General features: G+C 35.4%; 1 protein-coding gene and 1 long non-coding RNA gene across 3 annotated transcripts; one reads left to right on the top strand and one right to left on the bottom strand.

The window, feature by feature from the left end:
* Positions 1 to 10,511: 10,511 nt before the first annotated feature.
* LOC130939974 (50S ribosomal protein L14, chloroplastic-like) lies at positions 10,512 to 10,856 on the bottom strand. The gene has a single exon (XM_057868035.1). The coding sequence runs from the start codon at positions 10,854 to 10,856 to the stop codon at positions 10,512 to 10,514; it is 345 nt and encodes a 114-aa protein (XP_057724018.1).
* Positions 10,857 to 16,747: 5,891 nt separating this feature from the next.
* Positions 16,748 to 19,533, top strand: LOC130942066 (uncharacterized). 2 transcript variants are annotated; one of them, XR_009070803.1, is made up of 7 exons: positions 16,748 to 16,868; positions 16,949 to 17,138; positions 17,270 to 17,675; positions 18,082 to 18,248; positions 18,341 to 18,436; positions 19,225 to 19,273; positions 19,369 to 19,533. It is a non-coding gene; the product is annotated as an uncharacterized LOC130942066 (long non-coding RNA). The 2 variants fall into 2 exon arrangements; XR_009070802.1 differs by having other exon boundaries at positions 18,082 to 18,436.
* Positions 19,534 to 26,622: the final 7,089 nt, after the last annotated feature.

The raw sequence follows: 26,622 nt of genomic DNA on the forward strand, positions 1-26,622 counted from the left end.
AAAGTCGTAGTCTTTCAACAATTCCATCCACCTTCTCTGCCTCATATTAAGCTCTTTCTGATCAAAGAGGTACTTCAAGCTCTTATGATCAGAGAAAACTTGGAACTTAACCCCATAGAGATAATGTCTCCACACCTTCAAGGCAAACACAACCGCAGCGAGTTCCAAATCGTGCGTAGGGTAATTAACTTCATGAGGTCTCAACTGTCGTGAGGCATACGCCACCACATTATGGTGCTGCATCAGCACGCACCCTAGACCCTTTAATGAGGCATCACCATACACCTCAAAAGGCTCATTCGGCTCGGGTAACACTAACACAGGTGCAGTAGTCAACTTTTTCTTCAATGTCTGAAAGCTCTCCTCGCATTCAGGAGTCCAAACAAACGGAGTGTCTTTTCGGGTTAACTTTGTCATTGGCAAAGCTATCTGTGAAAAGCCCTTGATAAACCTTCGGTAATAGCCAGCTAAACCCAGAAAACTCCTTATCTCTGTTACGGTGGTTGGTTGTTTCCAATCCATCACAGCCTCCACCTTAGTTGGGTCTACGGCTATTCCCTTCTTACTCACCACGTGACCCAAAAACTTCACCTCACTCTTCCAAAACTCACACTTAGACAGTTTTGCATAGAGTTTCTTCTCCTTTAGAATCTGCAACACGGTCCTCAAGTGTTCCGCATGCTCTTCCTCAGTCTTGGAATAAATCAGTATGTCATCAATGAAGACAACAACGAATTTATCCAGAAACGGACGGAAAACTCTGTTCATGTAATCCATGAATACCGCAGGAGCGTTCGTCAACCCAAAAGACATTACAGTGTACTCGTAATGACCATAACGAGTCCTGAAAGCGGTCTTAGGGATATCCTCGCCCCTCACCCTTATTTTGTTATAACCGGATCGCAAATCAATCTTGGAGAAAACTCCAGCTCCTTGTAACTGATCCATGAGATCATCAATTCTCGGCAATGGGTACTTATTCTTTATTGTAATCTTGTTCAACTGCCTGTAATCCACACAGAGCCGCATACTCCCATCCTTCTTCTTCACCAGTAACACTGGAGCACCCCATGGAGAGACACTTGGTCGTATGAAATTCTTTCCCAACAAATCCTCTAACTGAGACTTTAGCTCGTTCATCTCTAACGGTGACATCCTATAAGGAGCACTTGAGATTGGTCTCGCCCCGGGCACCAACTCAATAGCAAACTCAACCTTTCGGTTAGGTAGAAACTCATCAATATCATCGGGAAACACTTCCGGAAACTCACACACAACCGGAATCTGCTCCAACCTTTGATCATCACCCGAAACGCCCGCGGTTAACAACATGATACCCTGACATTCGATTCCAGAACAGTTCACCATCATCGAGTTCAAGTAATAATTATTCACCACGACCAGCCCTTCTGTATCTTCCGGCATAAAGTACACCGACTTTGTAGAACAATCTAGCAGAACATGGTTCTTAGATAACCAGTCCAATCCCAAGATAAGATCAAGACCGACCATCGGCAAGCAGACTAAATTATGAACAAAGTCACGCTGCTTGAACCTAAAGGAAACTTCCGGGCATCCTAGCCTAGTTACCGTGGCTTCATGGGTTGCATTGTACACTCTTAGATCATAACCTAAGGTTACAATCTTCAAGCCTAACTCATGGGCTTTCTCAAATGCAATGAATGAATGTGATGCTCCCGAATCAAATAAAGCATTTAAAGTTTGACCAGCCATTTCACAGTTACCTCGAATAAGTGTCTCGGATCCCTCAGCTCCTACAGCTGAAGTGGTGAACACCCGACCAGTCTGTTGTGCCTTCCCAGCACCTTGTTTCTGCCTCTCCGGACAACTGGCGGCTTTATGCCCCGCTTTTCCATAATTGTAGCACAAACCCCATCCGGCCTTGCATGGTGCTCCCGGATGGTGACTTCCACACCTAGTACAAGCTTGATCATTCTGAGGCTGCTTCCCAAACTTCCTTCCTTGGGAGTTGTTGTTGTTGGGCCTCCTAAATGAGCTTCCCCTCTTGAAAGACGGACCTCTAGGTGCAAAGCTCTTCCCTCGGTTATGTGGAAATGAACCTTTGTGACTCCCTTTCTCAGCGGTTGCCCTTTTCACACACTCCTCAGCAACCCTACTCTTGTTCACTAATTCGGAGAAAGTCCTAATCTCCATTGGTCCCACTGAACTGAAGATATCACTCCGGAGTCCTCCTTCATACTTAACACACTTCCATTCCTCATATTCCACCGGAGTTCCTTGGCACATACGAGAGAACCTGAACAGCTCCTCAAACTTGTCAGTATACTCTGATATGGACATAGTACCCTGCTTTAGCTGTAACAATTCAAGTTCCTTAGCTGTCCTAGCAGAAGTTGGAAAGTACTTCTTATAGAACTCTTCTTGAAAGACATTCCAGGTGATATAGTCATCACCCTGCTGCAGAAGACGTCGGATGCCTTGCCACCAATGCGACGCTTCACCGGTGAGCATATAGGTGGCGAACTCGACACACTGTCCTTCAGGTACCACTTGTGCTTGCAGTGCTCGCTCTATAGCCTGAAACCATGTATCAGCCTCAGTCGGGCTAGTAGTTCCCTTGAACTTAGGCGGATTAACCTTCAAAAAGTTTGCCAGTGTCATCGGGCCTTGAACTCCACCTCCATCATTACCATGGTTGTTCATCTGTTGACCAAGAGCCTCAGCAGTGGCTTGCATAGCAGCAGCCATGTTCTCCAACGCAGCCATAAAGTTCACCGGGTCATTAGGGTTATTCTCCGGTGCACGAGCATTCGTACGACCTCTCGCACTACCTCTACCGCGTCCACGAGGCGCCATCTGGTTCCTATACATACCAAACAATCGATATTAAGTTGATCAGTCTCAATATCGGAAGTCTAGTACTTCAAAGTCCCAAATGCATGCTCCTGAACGTTTATGCCAACTATATCAAGCAGATATACTAATAGCACATAACACACACACAGAGAATGCACAGAAGCATAGTCAGTCCATCCCTCAGGCTCTACAGGAACGAACTGCTCTGATACCATAATGTAACACCCTACCATATAGAGTCTTATGCTTAATGTAAAACCCGGTTAATTAACGGCTAATTAACCCATAAATGAGAATTTATTCTAGAAAGCCTAAAATGTGATTTTTATGGCTAAATGTGATAGAGGAGATTGAGACGAGAATTTCGGTACCAATTTTATAGAATTCGGACCAAGATTGGACCGAACGGGCCAAACCGGGCCAATTGGACCCAAAGTGGGCCCTTGGCCCAACATAACTAGACCAAAACCCTAGTTTTCAGCATTCTCTCTCCTCACTAAACACACTCACATGCTGAAAATGGAGGCCATGGAGGGAAGAACTCTCTCTCAAGTTCTTTCTCTCACTTGATCTTCAAACCACCATAACTTTTGATCTAGAGCTCCGATTGCCGCTCCGTTTGCGGTCACGCGTTCACCGCGGAGAGCTCTACAAAACTCATATAATCAATCTTGAGGTAAGCCACAAGTTTCTGTTCGAAATTCCAGCCCTTATTTTCGAATTTCATGGGTGAAATGTTGAGATTTTGGGTTCTTTGATGTTATAGGACCCAACTCTCTTGAAGGAGAAGGTTAATCTTGTCTCCTTGGACCTTGGGTGTGGTAAGATTCTCAACCCTAGTGTGATTTGTGATTTTATGATGTTTGGGTTTTGAGATGTTGTGTATGGGTATGATGGTTGTGGCTTAGGTTGTGTATGTGTGGATATTGGAGCTTGATTGGTGACTTTGAAAAGCTTGGAAAGGGTTTGGTGGTGAAAAATCTGTTCTTGGAGGTTTTGAGGCCTTGAGAGCTTGTGGATAAGTGGTTTGGAAGTGCTCCGGTGGAGCTTGGGAAAGTCGGCTAAGGTATGGTTTCGGTTTCCCGTATCTAATATGTAATGTGGTAGGAAATACTTAGGCTAGAGGCCCTAAGATAGGCATTGAATTGTTGATGTTGTTGAATGATTGAGATATATGATGTGGTCATATATGTGATGATGATTATTGATGCCTTGGTGGTATGATGTATAAGAAATATGCATGTTGTGATGTATGCTTGATGATTGGTTATGATTGAATTGTGGATTGAACCATGTTGATGGTGAGTATGATGTTGATTGTGTACAATAATGATTTATTGGAATTGGTGTTGTTGAGAATTGGCATGAGGAATAGTATATGATATGTCAATGTGTTTGAGTTTGAGCCACTTGGGTGAAGTGGGGTAAAATGATGAGATAGTGATTTTGGTAAATTGTGGTTATGTGTCAATGTGTGAGTTGAGGAGGCTTGATGTTGAATTTGATACATTTTGAATTGATTTCAAAGAAAAGGGATGAAATTGGCATGTTTTGATTGATTTTGGAAAGAGTTGAAAATGGTTTGTTTTGAAAATGGCATATTGTGGTTTTGTATGAAAATATGGTTTTTGGGCATACTTTGACGGGACATAACTTGGACTACGGATCTCCGTTTTGTACCAAATTTATTTAGAAATGAAATTGGATCCGGGATGTCCATGCCGTTCGAAGAACGGGTGAAAAACGATTTAAAATGAGGAAGTTATGTCCGTTGGAAGATCGGGGTTTAAATCTGTGAATTCTGCAGCTTTTACTTAGAAAAATTTTAGCAAAATGACCCCTTGCGCGTGGGCGCACTTGGCGCGTACGCGCCGATTTTCCAGAAAACGCCATCCACGCGTGCGCGTGATGTGCGCGGGCGTGCCGATTGTGCTGCACCCAATGCCAAGCCATTTTCCAGAGAGTTATGCCAGAACTGTGCCAGCGTTGTGCCTGGGGCACGAGAACACCCGCGCGTACGCGTGGTTGACGCGTGCGCGTCGATTGGCAAATTTGTAATCCACGCGTTAGCGTGCATGACGCTTGCGCGTCGATGAGTTTTTGAGGCCATCCACGCGTGCGCGTGGAGTGCGCGTACGCGTGGCCCTGTTTTCATCCCAAAGTTGATTTTTGAGTTTTAAAAGCCAAATTTCATACTTCTAAGCCTCCGATCTCACCATTTATGTCTTAAATCATTATGACATGCCTAGCTATTAAAAAGGGGCTAGTGAATGAGGTAACTTGCGAGTGAAGCAAGGGAAAAATGAATGATCAATGAGGATCAAGATGATTATGTGAGATGCAGAGGATGGTGGTGGAAGTGCTTGTTATGCCATGGGCCGAAAGGCTGTAATTGTTAATGAAATGGCTGGTTATGGATTTAACCGTGAGCCGGAATAGCTGTGTATGCTATGAATATTGGCTGGTTATGGATTTAACCGTGAGCCGGAATAGCTGTGTATGCTATGAATATTGGCTGGTTCTGGACTGAACCGTGAGCCGGATGGCTGATATGGATGTTGATCCATGGATGAGGATTCATGCATGTTTATGCTGAATTATTGATAATTGTGATTTGCACTTCCACTATCTGAGATACGAGTTTCCCTGGGTAGTAGCAGTGGCTAGCCACCACGTGCTCCAGGTTGAGACTTGATACTCTGGTGACCCTATGTCGTAAGTGTGGCCGGGCACTGTGAAAGACCCGGATGAGCTCGCCCCCAAAATATTCACCAGTGAGGGTGATGGATATGGATCATGTTTATGATCAAGTTTATAACGAGTATAACTCGAGTTGGGGATGCGCGACAGAGGGACAGTCCAATGGTTAGCGACCAGGACTTATCGGGTTGGCTCTATAACCGACAAGATGATATCATCAGCCACTAGGGACAGGCATTCATCATATGCATACTATGTGAATTGTTCGAGATTGCCTATTTGACTGCATATTACTTGCTAATTGTCTAAATGTCTTAACTGCTCCTATTTGTATATTCTTTGTCTAATATAACTGTGTTTGCTATAATATACTCCTGCTGGTGGTTGGGAGGTTTGAAGGAATTGGAAAGGGAAGTATTAGTTAGACTGAAGAATCTTTAGTCAGATGCCCTTATATGGTTTAGCTTGTTTATAAGCTTTGATATTATCTGGAGGAAGTTCTAGGATTGCCTTTGGCTTTCCTCTATTGTTATGTATTATATATGTGGAAGCTGTTACCATGCTGGGGACCTCTGGTTCTCACCCATGCGGATTTTGTGGTTTTCAGATGCAGGACGTGAGGTTTCCCGCTGAAGCATGCTGGAGACTTCTAGAGTTGCGAAGATCCTTTGTTCTCGGGGCTATGTTTTTGGTTTATATGTTTTGCTTAGATACTTTTATCTCCATTAAATAATACAACTGTGATGACTTCTCTTATGGGAGATTTTGGAGAATAGGTTTTATGTATTTGTGTCCCTTTGGGTTTCCTTTGGGGTTTTCCTTATTTTATCATATGTATATATTGCTATGCTCGGACCGGTTATCTTCGCAGCCGGATCTTGAGTCTTGATATTCCTGTTTTTGACACTCCTTTGTATATATACAATCTCGCGTTGGTTTATCCTTGTTCGTTACGTTATCGATCGGAGTGATGCGCTTTTGAGTTGCAGTTTTTGTTTACCCCTTTTTCTACAAAGGCTCCTAGTTATAATCAATCATTCATACTACTATACGTACTAAATTTTTATTTTAGAGGTCGTAATACCTTGCCATCTCTGAATTATGACTTAAGCATAAGACTCTATATGGTAGGGTGTTACATGTATGGCTTCCACTCTTGTTCTATTTAGCATTTTGTTTCCCTGTTATATTATAATTTTAATTATGGTAGCCAATATCTTTGTTTTAGCACTGCTATGTTCTGCCAGAAATATTGAAATGGTTGCTGCGAGTGTGATCATAGTTGGTGCCGCTATCTCTGTCCGAGTTACGTTGAATTATCGCTGCTGCTGCCACGAATTGGGGATAAAGGGGCTTTTTGTGTTAAATTATGTGATTGCTTCATCGAGGTAGGGGGTTTAACTTAAATTATTTTAATTTAAGAATGCCTACAAGGTTTATTGAATAACTGCAAATAGGTTTAATAGCTGTGAGTAATTGATTAATTATATGAATGTTGAATTGCGGCTAAAATTATGATTGGAATGATTGAGATTTTGATTGGGACTTTGATTGAATTCGTTAATTTTGTGAAATTGAATTATGAATTGTTTGATGAGAGATTATTTTGATTTATGTATTTTGATGGATCAAATTGAAATTGTTGCTGTTGAGCTGGTTTACTGTAACGGACTTAGTTGGTGATTAATTGAAACTGGGTTTAAGGAATAATTAGAAGATTGAATCTTGAAATGTTGAACCAATTGCTGAAAATCTGATTTTTGAAATTAAAAGATAACTTTGGAAGTAAATTAGTTATTCAACAATAATCGAAATGATATGAGAGTAAAGGCAACTATGATAAAAGTTGTTGTTGGGATTCAATTTTGAGAAGTTTAAATTAACTAGAGAACTGGTTATGATTTCTCAAAGTTAAAATGCAAAATATGATTTTCTGCATTACTTTTAAACGAAGTCAGAAACTTTGAAAAGTTATAACTAATTCTGTGATTATCGGAATTGCATGGGACTAAGTCTGGATTAAACTTGGGAATGTGTGGAGCGGAACTGGAAAATTTGAGGACTTTTCGTTAAATAGAAAATTTATGGCAAATTTTTAAAGTTAAGTCATTAAATCTGTCCAGCAGCAGAAGAGTTCAAACAGGGCAGCAACATGTTTGTCTTGCTGCGATTCCTATGAACTGAGTTCTGGAGTGAAACCAATTTCATTTTAAAATTTGATTGACTTGGTTAATTGCTCTAAAACTTCAGAATTTTAGGAGTTAAGGATTGGGAGTTGTGAATTTTTGAAAGTTAATGATTAAGGCTGGAAAGAATCAGTTTTCAGCAAGTTATGCGTCAGCTTCCAATGCTTGTAATTATTAGCATTGAATAGAAATTGGGTTGCAACCAAGACACACTTGCTGCTTGATAAATTAGGAGTCTCCAAACCAAACTTTAGCCTAATTGAAGTTTTGTAGTAAAAGTTATATAAGTTGAAAGATACTAAGCTTGTTGGTTTCTAAAACTTGTTGCTTGTAAAAGTTATATAAGTGATCTCCAAATTAGAATTTGCACTAAAAATTGTGATAAACTGAAATAAAAGACTTGATCATGTAGGTCGTTAGTTGTATGAAACAATGATGTTAAGTGCCTTGTAAGATTTTTTTTCCCTCTTCTTCCTCTAAAAGATTCTTAATTTTTATCTTGATTTACTAAAGGCTAACAAAATTCCATCATATAATGCAATTTTCTTTGCTTCTTAATCTTGTCTTTAGATGAAGACCATTCAAAATTATACTTAATTGGATATTTTGTAATGGTGTTATTTTGCATGCCCACTTCATTTCTTCTTATTTTGCTGTTTTATTCATACATATGGGTTTTTTGCATTTTGCTGAATGTTGTTATATATTTCAGTCCATGAGGCTTATTCTAAAGCATTGAAGACCACTATTGTGGATCATCATGATATATGATTTGTAGCTAAGATTTTGTTATTTCATTGTCTTTTTTTTCATCTAATTACATTTTGTCTTTGTTAATAAGTATAGCCTTACTACGATATCATTCTATTGCAGGCAGTATGGATAGTAGTCTCCTGTTAAAGCTTCTTTTTAGCACTATATTTGAGTATCTTCAGATTAGCTTCACTCCACTATAATTTATTTGTATTAATTTCATGTAAAAATATAGCACAATCTGTTATGTGGTGTATATAGTTTCTTCCTCTCTTGGTGTTTGCCAGCAATAATTTGTTTATTTGTTTATTTTTCATTTCCATGGGTTCATCAGATTGCTAGAGCCACTTGTTATTTTTTTAGCTTAACTATATGTGCTTAATAATTATATATCTTGGCACAAATTGATCATTAATAAATATGTTTTTTATTTTGTAGATGTTGCAAATAATTTCAAAGTCAATGAAGGATATTGGCCCACGTGCAATGTTCTATCTGACTGTTGCAGTATCTGACTTTTATGTTCCTTTGAAGGACATGGTAGAAAATTGATATGATGGTTCTTTCCATGAAAGTTTCATCCCTTATTAACTTCAATTTTGGCTTGAATGATTTTGTAATATGTTAAGATACAAGAATATTAACCATGTCAATTTCAAGGGCTAGAGTTAGTTATTATTTAGAGAATTAGCATACAGATAACACTACATAACTTAATTAGTCCTGCTTAGGTTGTGAAAACTGAAAAGTATAAGCAGGAAAACATTTGTTGTATTTTGAAAAATGGTGATGATATAAGTACAAGACCTAGACTAGTGTGTATGTTATTTTGCAATGATGATATAATGTGATTATGGATCTTAGTAATTTGATTCTAATAGTTTAGATTATTTATTGACACTAAATTAAAAAAAGTTGGAACTAATTTCATTAATGAGAAAATTATTATAATTAAAGAATTATATATTACAAAAAATCGTTGTCAAAAGTCACATAAGGCAATGGTGTTAAAATCGTTGTCAAAGACGATTACAAAATGGTAATGGTATTAAAACCGTTGCCAAAAAATAATACTAACGGTAACGCTTTAAAACAGTTGTCTTAGACGACTATAAAATGGCAATCATATTAAAACTGTTGCCAAAAAATGACACCACAGCAACGTTTTAAAACCATTGGCTTTGTGAATAATAAAACTACAACAGTTAAAAACCGTTGCCTATCCAGTTATGATTTTAAACCATTGGATCATGAAAGAGAACGGTTTAAAACCATTGCTTATCGAGTAACGGTTCGAAATCGTTGTTTAAAATTTTCTTTCAAAACCGTTGTCTATGCTAGTAACTTTGGCAACGATTTTTTTTGTTACCGTTGCCTTAGATAAAAAAATGTTGCCTTTGAGCATTGGCAACGGCCGCATATACCACAGGTCAAAAATCGTTGCCAAAGCGTTGCCTAAAGTTTTAGAAACGGTTTTTCAATCTACGGCAACGGTTTTTGACCGTTGCGGAAACCCTTATTTGTTGTAGTGTAAAGATTATAATATTCTTTATTTAATAAGAAACGGTTAAAGAGGAGTGATACACTATTATAATTGTAACTAATAATGCATTTCCCAACATTTTATGAATCAGGACCTGCATGTTTGCATCACTGTTAATTGTACTACTGATTCATAATTTGGTTGATTAATCTGGAAATCTTGTTACATGTAAAAGAAAATGGTTGATCATATTGCGTTTGGTAAAACATGCGAATGAAGGAGTGCGGCTCAAAAATTTTAATATGGAAATAATATTACACATGTGCGTTAAGATGAGACTGTGGGGTATTTTTTTGGGATGTGGTGAACTTTCTGTTTCTCACACTATATAAAAAGGGTTTAATATTTTTTTTAAATTTGTTTCTTTTTTTTTTAGTCAAGCGGATTAGACAGTTCCCAATCCTAAGCATTACACCCATGATTTACATACTCACACAACACATTTACACACACTACCATGGGTACTATAGGTTCTTAAACCACATCCAATTTCAGCTGGGATTCGAACCCGGATGCAGCTTGCATGAGGCATATTCGCGGGCGATTGCACCAAAAATTCGAGTTCCTTTTGGATTTCCCTCTTGATCAATGACAACCGCAGCATTATCATCATATTGTATTATCATGTCATTGCTACGTTTAAGTTCCTTACAAGTACGTACAATTACAGCTCTAATCACTTCTGATCTTTCTAAAGACATATTTGGTACCGCTTCCTTGATTACAGCAACAACAATGTCACCAATAGAAGCATATCGTTGATTACCTGCTTCTATGATTCGAATACACATCAATTGACGGGTTCTGCTGTTATTCGAATAATCTAGATATGCCATCTGCCATCTGTTCTAGGCCTCCGCTACTAATTTGTTTCTTTCACATCTCGCACTATGTAAGGAAGTTATGGGGAAAAGAGTTTGTCAGCCCATCTCGCACCATGTAATTTTTTTATTTTTTTTAAATAATCAATCAAATCGTTCACAGCGAGAAACATTTTGACATGATATTTTCGTCAATTCGTTGAGTACAAGAAGATTATTTTATCGTGTGAAATATTAATATTTTAATATAATTTTTGAAAAAATTTAATTATTTTATTGAATTAACGATTAAAAAATTAATATCTACCCCATATATAAAAGAGTAAACCCAGTTTGCAAATGAGTTCATTTTCACCCTTCTCTTCATATTCATACTCACTTTCACTTTTCTCTTAAAAACCTTTTTTATTTCTACTCCTTTGTTCAAAATGTTTGCAGTGTGTGACAATTCTTTTTAGTTTTCGTTGTAAGAGTAATGGAAGCTAATGTGAGTTTACTAGTATATTTTGATGAAGTTATACCATATACAATTGAGGGTATAAAATTTATTTGTAAAAGTTCAATTTCTTTTACTATTTCTTGCACGTCGTCATTTGAAGGGAGGAAAAATAGATTATACCAACACATACACGGAAATATTTTTAAAAAATTAGTAATATTTTATAAAGGTAACTGGTATTCTTTTTCGGTGGTGTGATACAATTTCAATCGATGAATGTGATTGATAAAGCCACTATGCTAGAAATGTTAATGATTTATAGATAGAATCAAGCTCATGTGCTGATGCTAGAATTGTATGTTGAGTTCGAGCAATTGGGTAATACCCACGAAGCAGATGAATCGTTGCTAAGTGAAGGAGAAAATATAGACTGGGAAGAAAATAACAGTGATAGTGAAGAAGAGTTCTTAGCCAACAATGACATGTTGAGAGGAAGTGATGGAGGGAACAAGACTCGTCCTGAAAGGGAAGTTCATGGTTTAATAAACACGATCACAAGCTGATATTCATTCAATGTGCCATTTTTCATGCGTACTCTGGACCTTGACGCTATGCACGCACCAGAATTTGCTGAGTTTGCAAACCCAAGTATGTGACTTTATCATTTTGTAAAGAATGGTGGTAAAATTTTAATTTTGTTTTTAAAGAATATTGATTATTTCAAGATTTCGCATGTTGCTACAGTAGTTGATATTAAGATTCTTTTGCATCGAAAAAAATAAATAAGTTTCATTATTTTGCTTGATATTGTAACTACATGAAACAAACTGCCTATAGACTAGTGATATTTTAATTTTATTTTGAGTTAAGATGTTAAACGCTATGAGATATAGTTTTATAGAACTTTGAAATTGTTATTCCTTATTTGCAGGAGTTCCTTTTGTGCAAGATGGTTAGCTTACTGTTGGAATGGAATTTGGTTCTGGGAGGTTGTGTTCATGGCAATTAGGAGGTATACCCTTTATAAAGGGGTCGATTACATGGTCTACGAGTCTGAGCCTTAGACGTTTTATGCAAAGTACCTATAGTATGGTAGAGGTTGTGATTGGCTGCTTCGGGCTAATTTTATTGAACAAAAGTGTTGTCGAGAAATTAGGCAATACAATGGAAGTCATATGTGTACTATGAGAATGATTTCTCAAGACTATTCAAAACTGGATCCAGACACAATTGTGGATGCTATCAGGCCTCAAGTTGAAGTTGACCCATCCTTGAAGGTCCAACTCATCATTGCAGATGTTCAATCGAAGTTCAACTATACAATAAGCTATCGTAAAGCTTGGTTGGCAAAGCAAAATTCAATTGCAAAAATCTTTGGTGGTTAAGAAGTTTCCTATGTGTGTTTGCCTGCATGGTGTATGGAAATGTGTGCTCAGAACCCAGGATCCATGGTTCAGGTAGATACTACACCAGCATATTGTAGATCTGAAGTGGAGGAAGGTGCCAAAATAATGTGCCGAGTATTTTGGAGCTTTCATCCATGCATTAGAGCATTCCGACATTGTAAACTACTCGTGCTGGTTGATGGCACATATCTGTATGGCAAATACAAAGGAGATCTTTTGGTTGTTGTGTTTCAAGATAGAAACCAAAGTATCGTGCCACTTGCTTTCTCTATCGTTGAAGGAGAGACGGCGGATGCATGTCATTTTTTCCTAACTAATCTATGGAGGAATGCCATCAGGACGGATCGTGTAGGTATTATTTCTGATCGGCATGAATCTTTAGGGAAGCGATGTCAATATGTAATGGTTCGTGGAGTCCTCCGAGGGAATTTCATCTTTTATGTGTGAAGCATATTGCATCAAACTTCTTACGAAGATTCAAGGCACCATACTTATAGAAACTCATTGTAAATATAGGTAAAACATGTTTTTTTTTTATACAAGGTTGGTCTCCGTGGATTTTTAATTTGTGTTATACTTTTCGAATTAGTAATGAGTTGTATTATCTTGAAACAAATTTTGGAGTAGGGCATTCGAAGAAGAACAATAATAGATCGAGCAGTATCAGCGATTGGGGGAATAGGGAGAGGTATATACTCAACTGTGTGACAGGATTGACCGTCGACAATAGGTTACGACTTTCGATGAAGGGCATCCCGGAGTCATATGACAACCAATCTGGTTGAGTACATAAACTCAATGTTGAAAGGTGCGCGTAATCTACCTGTCACGGCATTGGTTAGGGAAACCTTCTACTAGTTGAATGAGCTATTTATTTGAAAGAGCGCAGAGGCTCAAGAACACATAAATGCTAGACACACCTTAGAATTTGCCACTGCAAAGTTACAGGCAAACTTACAAGCTTCACGGAACATACAGGTGCATCGATTTGATAGACGCAATGAAGTTTTTGAAGTTCGTAAGATGCCTACTGATGTGGAGTACACAGCTGACCTCAGGTACATGGTTTGTGGCTGTGGTATTTTCCAAGTGACTCAACTTCCATGTCGCCATATTTTTGTATGTTGTGCCAACCAGTGTCTCAATTAGCAAGTTTATGTTCACGATGTCTACAAGACGAATGAAATTTGTGGAGTTTACCGAACCGAGCTTGTACCAGTGGGGGATCCAAGCTCATGGCCAGCTGATGCTGGACCACGATTGATCCCGAATCCTGCACTCAAGCGAGGCGATAAAGGTCGACTGAAATGCAACCATTGTAGAGGCAAGGAACATAGTCTCAGTCGATGCCCTCATTGAGCCGGGTCGAGCTCAGGTAATGCAGGTCCTGCTTCGTAGTTAGTTATTTCGTGGTTTTCTTAAAATCAAAATGTTCATTTTGTCCAATTTACACCACAAATTCGGATGTTAGTTTTTTTGTTTTGTGTGATGTTGTGGTTATTGTTAGAGTGCTGTTCTTGTAACTTTAGATGAAGAATTTAGATGATAAGTTTAGAGTGTATTCATGGTAATATATATAAAAATGTAGCATAGCAAAACAAACTGGAATTAATTGCGCCACCTTTATAGTAGCAACATTGCATTTGAGAGAGCAGAATTTGAAGAGTTAATTATAAAAGACTACATCACAAAATCCAACTCAAAGTCAGTAGAAAAGGTTTCAGAATACGTAGAACAGTAAAATTATGACTTACACACACAAAACATTAAAATCACAACATTAACATCCAAATTTCTACATATGTGGAGTTTATTTTTTTTCCTTTTCCCTAGCCAACTTGGACCCCTAGTAACAAACTTCTTTCCCTTCGTAAGCATTTTCATGGAAGGGGATGGGTTGAGTTTATCCGGCGGTGCTACATGAGTCCGAAGAAAATATATCCTCTCATGACCATTGTCGCAACCGAGGTTGCCGCCTACACTACCACGTGGGGATCGTCATCATCATCATCACTATCATCGCTGTCGTCCATGCTGACATCCTCAGACCTCTACTCATCTTCATCGTCCGAGTCATTACATGTATCTTTTTTGCGCATTTGCCAAGCTTTTTCCCTCAAACGTGTATCAGCCCTCTTATGCGTATAGCCGAAGTCAACGTTAGGGCAACTGCCCCTAGAATTCGTTGCCATGTTTACTCCTCTATGATTTCGGCATTGCCTCCAATTATTCCACCTTATAATTTTAAGCTTTTTATTCAGAAACATAAAAATAAACACTTAATATCATAACATACAGTTCACGATGTAACACATGCTATTTTCCACGCGAAAAACAAAATCTACCTCCATGCAAATGAAAAGATGCCACCTACAAGAACAAGTGTAAGAATCGAAGCTAGCCAAGGCATTCGTTCCCAAGCCCAGACCTGAAAAAACACTATTGGACCGTCAATAGCCTTCGTATCATAACGCGAGACCCAACACAAGGACTTATATAGATATGCCAAACATGCCGATCCCTAACTATAAGACCTGATTTTTGAAAAATTTCACAACAAGGGGAAAGTATTTGCAACTCACCATTGATGTTGACTTGTCAAAAAACAAAGTTGTCCCAATCAAAAAAAATATAACATCGGATATAACGTTGTACAGATTCTATAGTGTCTAACGCCTCGGCATCACGGATATGTCTGATCCAAGATAGTTTTAACGCACTAGATACATGATCATTTTCGCCTGGTAGTATCCCGAAGTTGGCCACGCATTCTCGACTAGGTGGGCAAAACTGTTGTCCGTTCTTCTGCTTACAGCATGACCGTCGGTCGAGAGACCATAAATGTCTGCCACATCTTCCACTACAAAATTCTTGCTTGATTGTGGAAGTTTTTTAGTGAGAGTTATTGTAAACTTCCACAATATATTTTCTTCTGCTTCTCCGTCGTCTTCCGTCGCGGGTTATGCCGCTGAATCTGCTTTTCCTCCGTCGGCTTGAAGCACTCAGAGTGCGTTTTGGTGCAGATTCGGTGCTGCTAGCTGAGGAGATCAAGAAGGCGAGCTAGCGAGTCTCTATAAGCTTCGATTGAAGCTACGTTCAAAATTATCAGATCTCGTAAAACTGATTTCATGTCGTGTGGATTCATTACAGTGAGGATTTGTTCCTAATTTTTTCTCGTTCTTTGTTTTCTTCAATTCTTCAAATTTTTTCAAAGATATTAGATTTTGTGATAATTTGATGATATAGTTTCGCAAAATTATACACAAATCCTGCTTTTTATGTTCTAATATACTATTTTCTTCTGTTAATTTTTTAGGTCAAGGCAGAGGATTTGATATAGATTTTGTTAAGTTGATTTGATATATTATAAAGGTGAAGACACATTGAAAATTTTGATTTTTCTTAAAGTAAAAAGGATGTTAGGGTTCATAGTTTAGGTGATCATTAAGTTCAATTGTTTCCATTAGAGGTTATTCTCTTTTATTGATGCAGATTTGTTGAGATATATCTATAAACTAAGTAGTACTTTGTTGATTCAAATTTCAAAATGCAAAATAGTTATCTTTGTATGCCTTCAAGATGTATCATTTTTTGCTGATCAAGGTTGGTAGAAAATTTTCATTATATAGCATAATAGATGTTTAAAACAAACATAGCAATGTTCATGTTTCTCATTCAAAGTATACATATTTAATTTAATGTTCTGTTTTGGCAGGTGACTATTACTAAATATGTCATATGAAGTTCTTGAACAAGTAATAAATTACTTCAATGATTCCAATAAAGGTAACATATTTGTATTATAACTGTATAGTATTTACAAAAAAAAAAAACTAAACTATGGTTAATCAGATCTACTTTATCAACTCTATTTTGCAGGTATTTTCTTTCAATTTCTTTGGGGAGTGGGGTGACGAGCCAGGTGAGCGTAGTTATTAGTTTCCTCCCATTCAACCTGTTGGTCGTGGCGCTTACGGCGTTGTTTAGTATCTTCAACTCTTCACTCTCTCTCTTTTCAATTTCATTCAATTTTCCCTCATCTTTCTATTTCAGCTGCACGACAAATTCAGAGTCCAAAGAAGGTGTTGCCATCAAGAAGATCGGGAATGCCTTTGACAACAGGATGATACCAAGAGGACTCTCTGGGAAATCAAGCTCCTCTGTCACATGGACCATGATCATGTAATCAATTTCATTTTTCTCTAATCAGTTTTTGATTGTGTTTTGGTTTTGAAGTTTTTGGTGTGAATTATGTGTGGCAGGTGATTAAGATAAAGGATATAATAAGGCCAGCGGAGAGGGAAAAGTTCAATGATGTGTACATAGTTTATGAGCTAAAGGACATGAGAATCTGCCATTCATTCTTCTTCTTTAATGAAACTAACTGCAAACATGACAATGGAAGAAGACTCCTTAGCTGCACTTCCATTTGACAGAGCTGTTGAACAATAGGTTCAATTTCTTCTTTACATTTTCTCTTTACACTTCAAAGTTTAGAATTTTTCCTTCTTAGCTCTATGATTTTTTTTTCTTTCAATTTTGAATTTCTCATTTTCCTTTCTGGCATAACTACTGCTACATAGGTAGTAAATATGAATGAAGAATTACATGCCACGACACAATGTTTTATGTTGCTGGTAGTTTACTACTACTACTACTACTACTGCTGCTGCTGCTGCTGCTATTAGGGCCTTTCTATGCCAATGTCCTCTTTTAATGCCGAAGTTTCAATCTTGGAACCGAACCCACGCTAATGGAGCATCAACACGCCATTTCCATTGCTTTTACCAGCTAGAGTTCTCTCACATGGGGGAAGCTATTAAAGAAGAAGAAGAAGAAGGTGTTGCTATCTCCTTGGAGGAGTGGCGGGCCTAGGGCACAACCTCCCCCGTTCCATCCATGGTTTCTCAAATTGTTAATGATTTGAAGCTTTTGGAGAAACACGTTGATGCTCGCATGAGCTTTGGTGTCAATAGTGGAAAGTTGCAGGTTTTTTTTTATTTTTTATTTGAATCTCTTTGGATTTCTCTTATCTTAGGTGTGTCTTCTTTATGTTATTACTAGAAAGAATGTCTTAGTTCTATTCTATGGCTAATGATTAATCATATACCTGTAAGTAGTGTGTAGAAAATACTATACCATTACCACAAGATGCTCGAGTTCAATTCCTAGTTTTTTTAAAAAATGGATCTTTCTCAAAATGAGGACCAGCTACATGAATTCAAGATTCAAACTATGCCATGGAGTCCTTCCTGAAATTTTCAATTTAGAGTAATTAAGATGTAGGACTGTTAGTTATAAATCCGCCTATAGTCTTGCTAGTTACAAAATTTTCATAAACTTATATACCAAATTTTCACATGATATATTATGATTTACAATCTATTCACTGCAGATTTTGGATGCTATGTGATGATTCAAGGGGATTTTAGGGTATAAGAAGATAAGAAACATCGAGCGACCTATCAGGCATTAGGTGATTCTGAAAAGAAGTTCCAGTTTTATTCAGCCAGACAAATAGCCTGTCGCTTGCTTGGAAGCAAGGGTTACCTCTGTCAGAAGGTTTAATTTAAAGTGGTTTGAGCAAGGTCTTGCCGAACGATGGTGATATGCCTTGGGCATCTGCTCTTATGGATTATTGTTTAATTTTGTAGTGCTGACTTCCTGTGGAAGAGGATTGTATGTGTTCAAGAATCAATTCCTGCTCCCTCTGGCCCGGAATAAAATTTTGATTGTATATACATCCCAAGGTTATCTTTTTTCCTCCCTTGCATTGGTAGTTTACCAATGAACAAGTTGATTTTGCTATGCATATAAAAGGATAATTAAGAGAATCAAAGGTTGAGGACTTCCTAGATTAACATACTTAGGAATCCCCCAATTCTTGAATAGTTGTTAGATATATTTGTTTTGTTAATGCACCATATTTATTTTTTGTTAGTATTTATATTTGTTTTTTTTTTTGTACTCAAGAAGAGGAAAAGAAAATTAATGTTGAAAAAGGTACATAAATGCAGAGATAGTATTTACAGCTAGCTCCACTTGCCCATTGTGTGGTTGTGTTCCTTTATTTTATCATGAAGAAGAGGTATTAGTGCATTTTACATATAACAGCATGTGGTCATAATATGAAGGTCAAAACACCAAGACTAATTTACAGGAAAAAAAATAGCATATATAAGATAACAATACAATGAAGATTATTAGCATGTGTGGCATGCATACATGATATGATTGTTATTTGTTTCTGAAAGAGAATATATAGTACACATTGCTATAGATGTATATCATGATTACTCTCTATCACTCTTTTATATAGTACTATCTATTCTACCATCATGCTATGCCGGTTAGCTTGTCCTTAATTATTCACTTTCTGCACAAATTTTCTAAATGAGTCAAAATGATCAAGGGATCAAGTTGACTAATGTTTTTTATTCATAGGAACTATTTGAACTCATTAACACCAGACCAAAGAAAGCATTAACTCTTAATTTTACTTTTGATCAAGGTTCTAATTTTGTTGTGCATAAACCAGGATGTTGTGGTCTCTCGAAATCGGCTGTCTACTTTACTTCTCTCTAAAGGTAATTAATTCTTTTGTTTCTGTTATTGATGTTTACCATTATGCACATATGACCTCTTATTTCAATGTGTACTCTACTCTTAATTTTTTGAAAAGTGAGAGAAGAATCTGGTTACAATGAGGGGAAGAGTTTTAGTACAGGATCTCAGATTCATGACAAGGGACATAAGGATGAGGTGTGTATTTTTGTTGTTTTTATTATTCTAAATGCAATGGTTGTTCTATGACAGTTCTTACATGTTTAGCAGTATTGATTATGGAATAAGGAATATATATTGGCATGTAGTTTATTTTTCATACAATAAAAAATGCTTCAAGATAAGTCGCTGAAACTGTTAGTTTGTGTATGCTTTTTATTTCTACTAAGCTTGTAATTAGAGTTATTTCTAGTTTTTGGACAATGGAGAGCATGTTTCATAGATGAAATGATCAGTGAAAAACTAAATATGGGAAATAACTAGTAGCAGTTAGTCTCATATTTGAAAACAATTGACAATAGCCAGAGTTAGGACTTCAAGCTTGCTGCTGCTACTTTTTTTTTTTAATTTAAGAATATGTAAATGAGATGAGATTAATGAATGATTTGAAATTAAAAATAAATAAATAATTTCAGATTTTGTAGAGGTTTGAAAATCTCACAAAATAGTTAATTTTTTTTAAATTAAAAAATTAATTAGTGGGGGTTTTAAATTGCCACAAAAGTGATTTAAAACTGTCACAAAAGTCCAATATAAAACTCCCACTAAACACACACACAAAATCTCCACTGAATAGATTGTGGAGGTTTTTAAAAACCTCCACAAAAGACCTCGTGACATCTCAAATTTTAGAGATTTTAGAAACCTCCACAAACTATTTGGTGAGAATTCTAAACCTTCATAAATAATAAAAAAAAATTATCATATATAAATAAAAATCTTATAGTGTTCAAGGATGATTGTGCATTTACCTACTGAAAGACAAAATATATGTGTCTCAGATCGTCATTTGTCTATTAATGTCGTCATGAGATCTTTCTTACATTTTAGCCTTTCTATTTGAAATGTGTGATAGAAACCTATTTTCGGTAAAGCATCAGTCACTAAAGAATATACCGTTCTAGTGAAACCAATTTTCTTAGTTTTAAAATTTTTGCCGGCTGAATATGAATCAACATAAACAAATTTCAGCTAACATACAATAAAAAATATCAAAATTATGTTTATCATTAAAAATACGTTATACATATTTTTTTTAAATAACATAAATATATATTATTTACACTCTATGTACCTTCAGTAAAATATATATTTCAATAACATTAATATTAATTAGATATATATATATATTAGCATTAATCTTAAGTTAACACTATAAATATTAATAATATACTTATGTATCATTAGTGTCAAAATATTAAAATAAAGATATTTTAATATATTTAACATTAATATATGAAATAAGGTTAATAGTCAAATTCGTTCCTGAAAGATCACCTATTTTTTAAAGTAGTCCTCAAATGATTTTTTAGTCATATCAGCCCTTGAAAAATAAAACGTAAGTCAAATTGGTTTTTCCGTTAGTTAGATGATGATGTATCACATTAAGTGCCACGTCTCACTAGATGATTGGTTGATGTACTTAGCACGCCACGTGTCACTTGACATGTAAAAAAGTTATTTATAATAAAAGGAAAAGTCTAGGGGGCAGCAATTTTATTACATTATGGCCAGCATGTAACCAGTAGAGAAAGGTGAGCCATTGGATGAAATCTCAAACCAATCTCACACCATCAAATCATCATTGATGGCTAATTGATGGCTACCAATCACAAATGTTGCTAGCCCCCTAGCATTGCTCATAATAAAAATAGTCCTTGAAAACTCAGACGTAAGTCATTTTTATCCCTAAAATTTTAAAAATTAATCAAATTAGTCCGTATATGATTTTTTATTTTTTCTTCATAATATTAAATTTAAAATATTTTTTAATAGTACTAATTTTAATATTATTTTTAGACCTTAATAAACAAAATTTTTTTTATATAAAATAATAAAAATAATTAAATTATTATAAAGTTATTTTGTTATTTGTAATTTAAAATTTTACCTTTTCAAATTGTAATTTTTTTATTTAAACGAATTTATCATATTATTGTTAATTATATATTTTAAAAATTTAATATTTTAAATATCACTAAATAATGTAGTAGTTATTTTAAAATTTAAATCTTTTAATTTTTTAAATTATAATTTGTATTATTGTTTAATTTATTTTGTAGAACTCTCAACAATTAAAAAATCGATTTATCGAATCACTTGTTGAATCTTAATATTTTAATATAAAATATTTATATTATAGAACTTAAATTATTGTTGAATCTTAATAACTAATATATAATTAGTATATACTAAAAAATAATTTAAAATACATTAATAAAATAATTTAACAAAATAATAACTTATATATTGAAAATTGTGTAGATACGCAACAATATATTTTTCTGGTAAAGTTAAATTTCGTACAATTTTGTATTTAAAACTCACTTAAAACACTAATCACACACTTTTAATATTATTAAAAAAATATATTAACATTTTTTGTTAATCTTTCTTTTTCCAGAAACAAAACCCACTCTTTTCTTATTTATTACCATTACTGTTACCTCTCCTCTCACTACTATTCTTTACTGTAAAAAAAAAGAAGCTCATGCTCTGTTATTTTCTACTCGGCTAATACGAGAAGGAAGAAGTTGATTATATAGAGATTTGGTGGGTGGGAAACAGCCGCATAGCCTGCGTGGAGGACCGGTGTCGCAGCCTCACCTTCTCGCACTACGCGTGATTCTTTTTGCAAGTGTTGTAGGCTTCTATGGTTGTCGCTCTGCGCGAGAAGGCAGGCCCAAGGACGCATGCGTAACTCAATCCAGCTTTCTCGTCATTTACGTGAAGTTGGTGTCATTCTTATTATGTCCAAGAAACTCTTGACACCATAGACTGAATCAACATCTGTACATATCATTAACCTGGACAACATCAAAACTAAAGCAATATACAAAATAATTTTAATAAAAGTGCTGCTACATGAAAATTAACTAAAATTCTAGCATTCTCTGAATTCTGTATATAAGTTCAATAAATTCCAGCTTATTATTGAAGTAGTGGTCAAATTTTTAATTATGGTTGATAATAAGCTTTTAGTCCAAATTAATTAAAATTTAAAACAACTAAAGTATATGCATGATGGATACTGAACGGACTGGGATAGAAGAAAATAAAACAAGGGAAAAGAATAAGGGATGTGCACATGCACCGAATCAAGATCAACATAGATATTGCTTACACATACAAATTAGACATAAACATTAATAAGTAGTGGACATGTGGGGCCCTAATTATACTTAATTACCCATGATAGTGACTGATTAGAATGTTAACTAAGTCTATTATAGAAGATAGCATAATAGACGTTGATTTATCAATATATTGAAATCTTAACCGCATGAAAATTTGATGTGGGATATGATTATACATCCCTTGGACTTTTTGTATTTTTTTACTATAGTAAATTATATTAATTTTACCTCTCTTTACAAGGGATTAAGATGGGTAAACAGTGTCTACGGCAACAAGTAGCATTCTTATTCTTTTAATATTTTTTGTGTACTCTGCTTAATTTTTTTTTATTGTATAACTTGATCTTTAAGCTATCACTACTACATTTTAGGCATTTAGTAATATTATTTTTTAATATTTATTAAAATATTAGTAGTTACAAATTTACAATAAAATTATATATTAAATAATATTTAGGCTAAAATATTATCAAATATATTTAATTTTTTAGAAAAGATTACCTATTTCTAATCTAATATTCACATTTATAGGAAATAATCAAAATTTTCTGTTGATAAAATTAAAATCTCTCGCTCTTCATGTCCAAATCTCATTCACGTGATATAGATTTTACAGTCCATAAACTACCGACAAATACATTGAGTTGTATCAAGTAATAACTCGCAGTGATCCTGTTAATCCTGCTACAACATCACTTTCTTTCTAACAACAACAATATGAATGGCAATAGATTCAAACAACATTAATAAAAGAATAAAGTGTTTCAAGTTAACGCTGTTATACTAAAATAACAACAGTATAAACAATGCAATGAATTACTGCACCATAGCACCATCTATGTAAAATAAAAAAATCAACAACCATAATTAACAACTAAAAAAAATCATAATAATCTTAGAGAGATCTAAAAAGAAAGTGGTACAATGGATTAGAATGAACTCAGAATTATCCCAGCAAAAAGGAGAATCCCATTTTGAACCCAATATCCATTAGAATCAACTCAAAATCCATACAATTAACTCAGAAATAAGAACATATACAACATCAATCATATAAATTAAATGTAAATGTATAACACAACTGAAGTAGTAGATGGCTGTTTATCGGAGAAGAGAAGACGGGCGAGCAGCAGCTTTGAATCAACGATGAGGACAAATTTAGGTCTAGGATTGACGACAAGGGATAGCGACGCCAACAACAGCTCCAAAATGACCTTCGACGCGAGGATATGAGGTGACCTTTGAATGGGAGAGGATGGAAACCACTAGGTTTCACCGCTGGTGCTGAGAGTGGTTGGGGAAGATGGTGGCTGTTTGCTTTGCTGATTTGCTCTGATAGGTGATGAGCGGATATTTTATATGCTTTTTGGCATCATTTTCACATAGTTTTTAGTATGTTTTGTTTAGTTTTTATTAAGTTTTTATAGGTTTTAGTGTTAAATTAACATTTTTGGATTCTACTATGACTTTTTGTTTTTTTGTACAATTTCAGGTATTTTCTGGCTGAAATTGAGCAGTTGGAGCAGAAGTTTGATTCAGAGATAGAGAAAGCACTACAGATTCTGTCTGAATCTGATCTCCTTGCACTCAGAAGAGCTTTTCTAGAGCTACAGAAGTCCAAATAGAACGCTCTCAATGGCTATAAAAAGCTAACTTCTAGAGCTTTCTAACAATATATAATAGTTTATACTTTGCTTCGGATTAGAAGGCCCAAAACTGGCATCCAACGCCAGCTTCCTGCCACATTCCTGGCATCAAGCGCCCAATGAGGACCCCTTAGCTGGCATTCCACGCCCAAGAGACCTCATATCATGTGAATCTCATCAAAGCTCAGCCTAAACACTCACCAAGTGGGCCCCAAAAGTGGATTTTAGCACTAAAAAGACTACTTTTCCCTTACTAGTCATCTGTTTAGTATTTAAGTGATTTAATTTATGTAATTTAGAGCTTTTTGGATTATCTTCACATTATTTTCGAGTTTTACTTCAGTATGAGTTTATAAACCTCATAGGTTGAGGGGAAGAGTCCTGTCAAGTCCTATGAATTAATAAAAGTATTACTATTTCTTCTCTTATCCGTGTTTGATCTACTTCTAAGATGTATATCCGCTCTTCAACGTGGTGAATAGGATGATCAAACAATAAGCTCTGTTCATCAAATTAAGATGAACGTGCCTGACAAAAACCCGCGTCTACTTGGGTTCGTGTGAATATGTGACTGGAAAGCACGAGCCAATAGCTATGTTTATACATCTCTCAGACGATTAATCCACGACTTCGTTGGGAACTTCTCAAGACACCAGTTCAGCCGATTTTCGAGGAGATTAGGGTCTCCGTGGTATAGGCTAGAATCCAAAAAGGTAGTGTTGTCTGATCCAGAAGATCCGACCTTGTCCGTGACACTTTGAGTAGGATCGCCAGGAGAATGACTTGCTAGCGCTTCACCCTTCGTCAGATTAGATGACCATGGCCAATGGCATTCAATCTATAGCAGAGGAGATCAATGACCACGGCCCATGGCGTTGATCACGTACAGCCTGCCATAGAAGAATATCACTCACAAGTAGAGAAGACAGTGATACCAGAGTTAATTCAGAAAGACAAAGCAACTCCAATCTTTCAACATATCCCTATTGCTGATTCGAAAAGTCTTAATACAATTCCATATCCAACAACCTTCTGATCGGCCTGACTAAGACCTACAAGATAACCAAAGCTTGCTTCAAACCACAATCCTCGTGGAATTGACCTTGACTCGCTCAGGTATTACTTAGACGACCCAGTGCACTTGTTGGTACAACAATACGAAAGTGTGGAGATTCGTGCAACCAAGTTTTTGGTGCCGTTGCCAGGGATTGTTGAGTTTGGACAAACTAACGGATTGTCTTGCTCCCTAGATCAGGTAACTTTATCATTTTTAATTGAATCTTTTATTTTATTTTCTTCTTCTTCAAATTTTCAAAAAAATAAAAAACCTTTTCAAAAATATTTTTATTTTCTTTGTTCAATTGTTATTCTTGATTTGAGTCTTTGTTTGTGTTTTTGTTGAGTCATTTATTTTTTTCTTCTTTATTTTTTTTTAAAATTTTAAAAAAGTTTTTTAAAAATATTTTATTTTCTTTGTTTAATTTTTCTTCTTGGATAGAGTCTTACATGTTCCTGTTTTTCAATTCCAAAACTTCTTAAACCTTTTACAAGAAATATTTGTCCTTTCTTTGTTTATTCTGTGTTCTTAGTTTGAGTCTTTTTGTTTATGTTCTTGGTAATTATTGTTCCTTTGAGTCTTTCTTTCTAAAAAGTTTTTCAAAAATACCTTTCTTTGTTTAAATCTTGTGTCAAGTCTTTAGGTTTGGTGTTTTCTTAGTGCTTTTCTTTTAATTTTCGAAAATTGTGTTTTGGTTTTCTAAAAATTTTAAGTTTGGTGTTCTTTTTATGTTCTTGAGTTCTTTGAGTCTTTAAATTTTGTTCTTTGTGTTCTTATTAGTCTTCAAAGTGTTCTTGAGTCTTTTTTGTGTTTTGATCTTAAAATTTTTAGGTTTGGTGTTCCCTTGTGTTTCCTTCCAAATTTTCGAAAATTAGATGCACTAGATCAAAAAATTTTAAGTTTTGTGTTTTTTGTGTGTTTTTATTTTTCATCATAAAATTCAAAAAATCAAAAATATCTTTTCTATCTTATCTTTCACTTAATTTTCGAAATTTTTAAAATAAAATTCAGATTTGAATTTCAAAATTTTATCTTATCATATCTTAGTTGTCAAGTTTTCAAAAATCAATTTTTTTAAATTAAAAATCATGTCTTTTTCAAAATTCAAAATTTAAGAATTCAAATTTCAAATTTCAAAATTAAAAATCTTATCTTTTTCAAATTTCAAACTTTAAAATTAAATCTTTTTCAAAATCAAATTTCAAAATCTTATCTTTTTAAAATATTTTTCAAATCATTTTAATTTCCTATCTTATCTTTTCTTATCTCTTATCTTATTTTTTAAAATTCAAATCTTTTCTTATCTTATGTCT

This window comes from Arachis stenosperma, chromosome 7, assembly GCF_014773155.1.
Source record: "Arachis stenosperma cultivar V10309 chromosome 7, arast.V10309.gnm1.PFL2, whole genome shotgun sequence".
NCBI classification, from domain to species: Eukaryota; Viridiplantae; Streptophyta; class Magnoliopsida; order Fabales; family Fabaceae; genus Arachis; species Arachis stenosperma.

What these genes read in the sequence shown, in the direction of transcription:
- LOC130939974 (XM_057868035.1), bottom strand. Translation starts at nt 10,856, where the DNA reads ATGGCATATCTAGATTATTCGAATAACAGCAGAACCCGTCAATTGATG.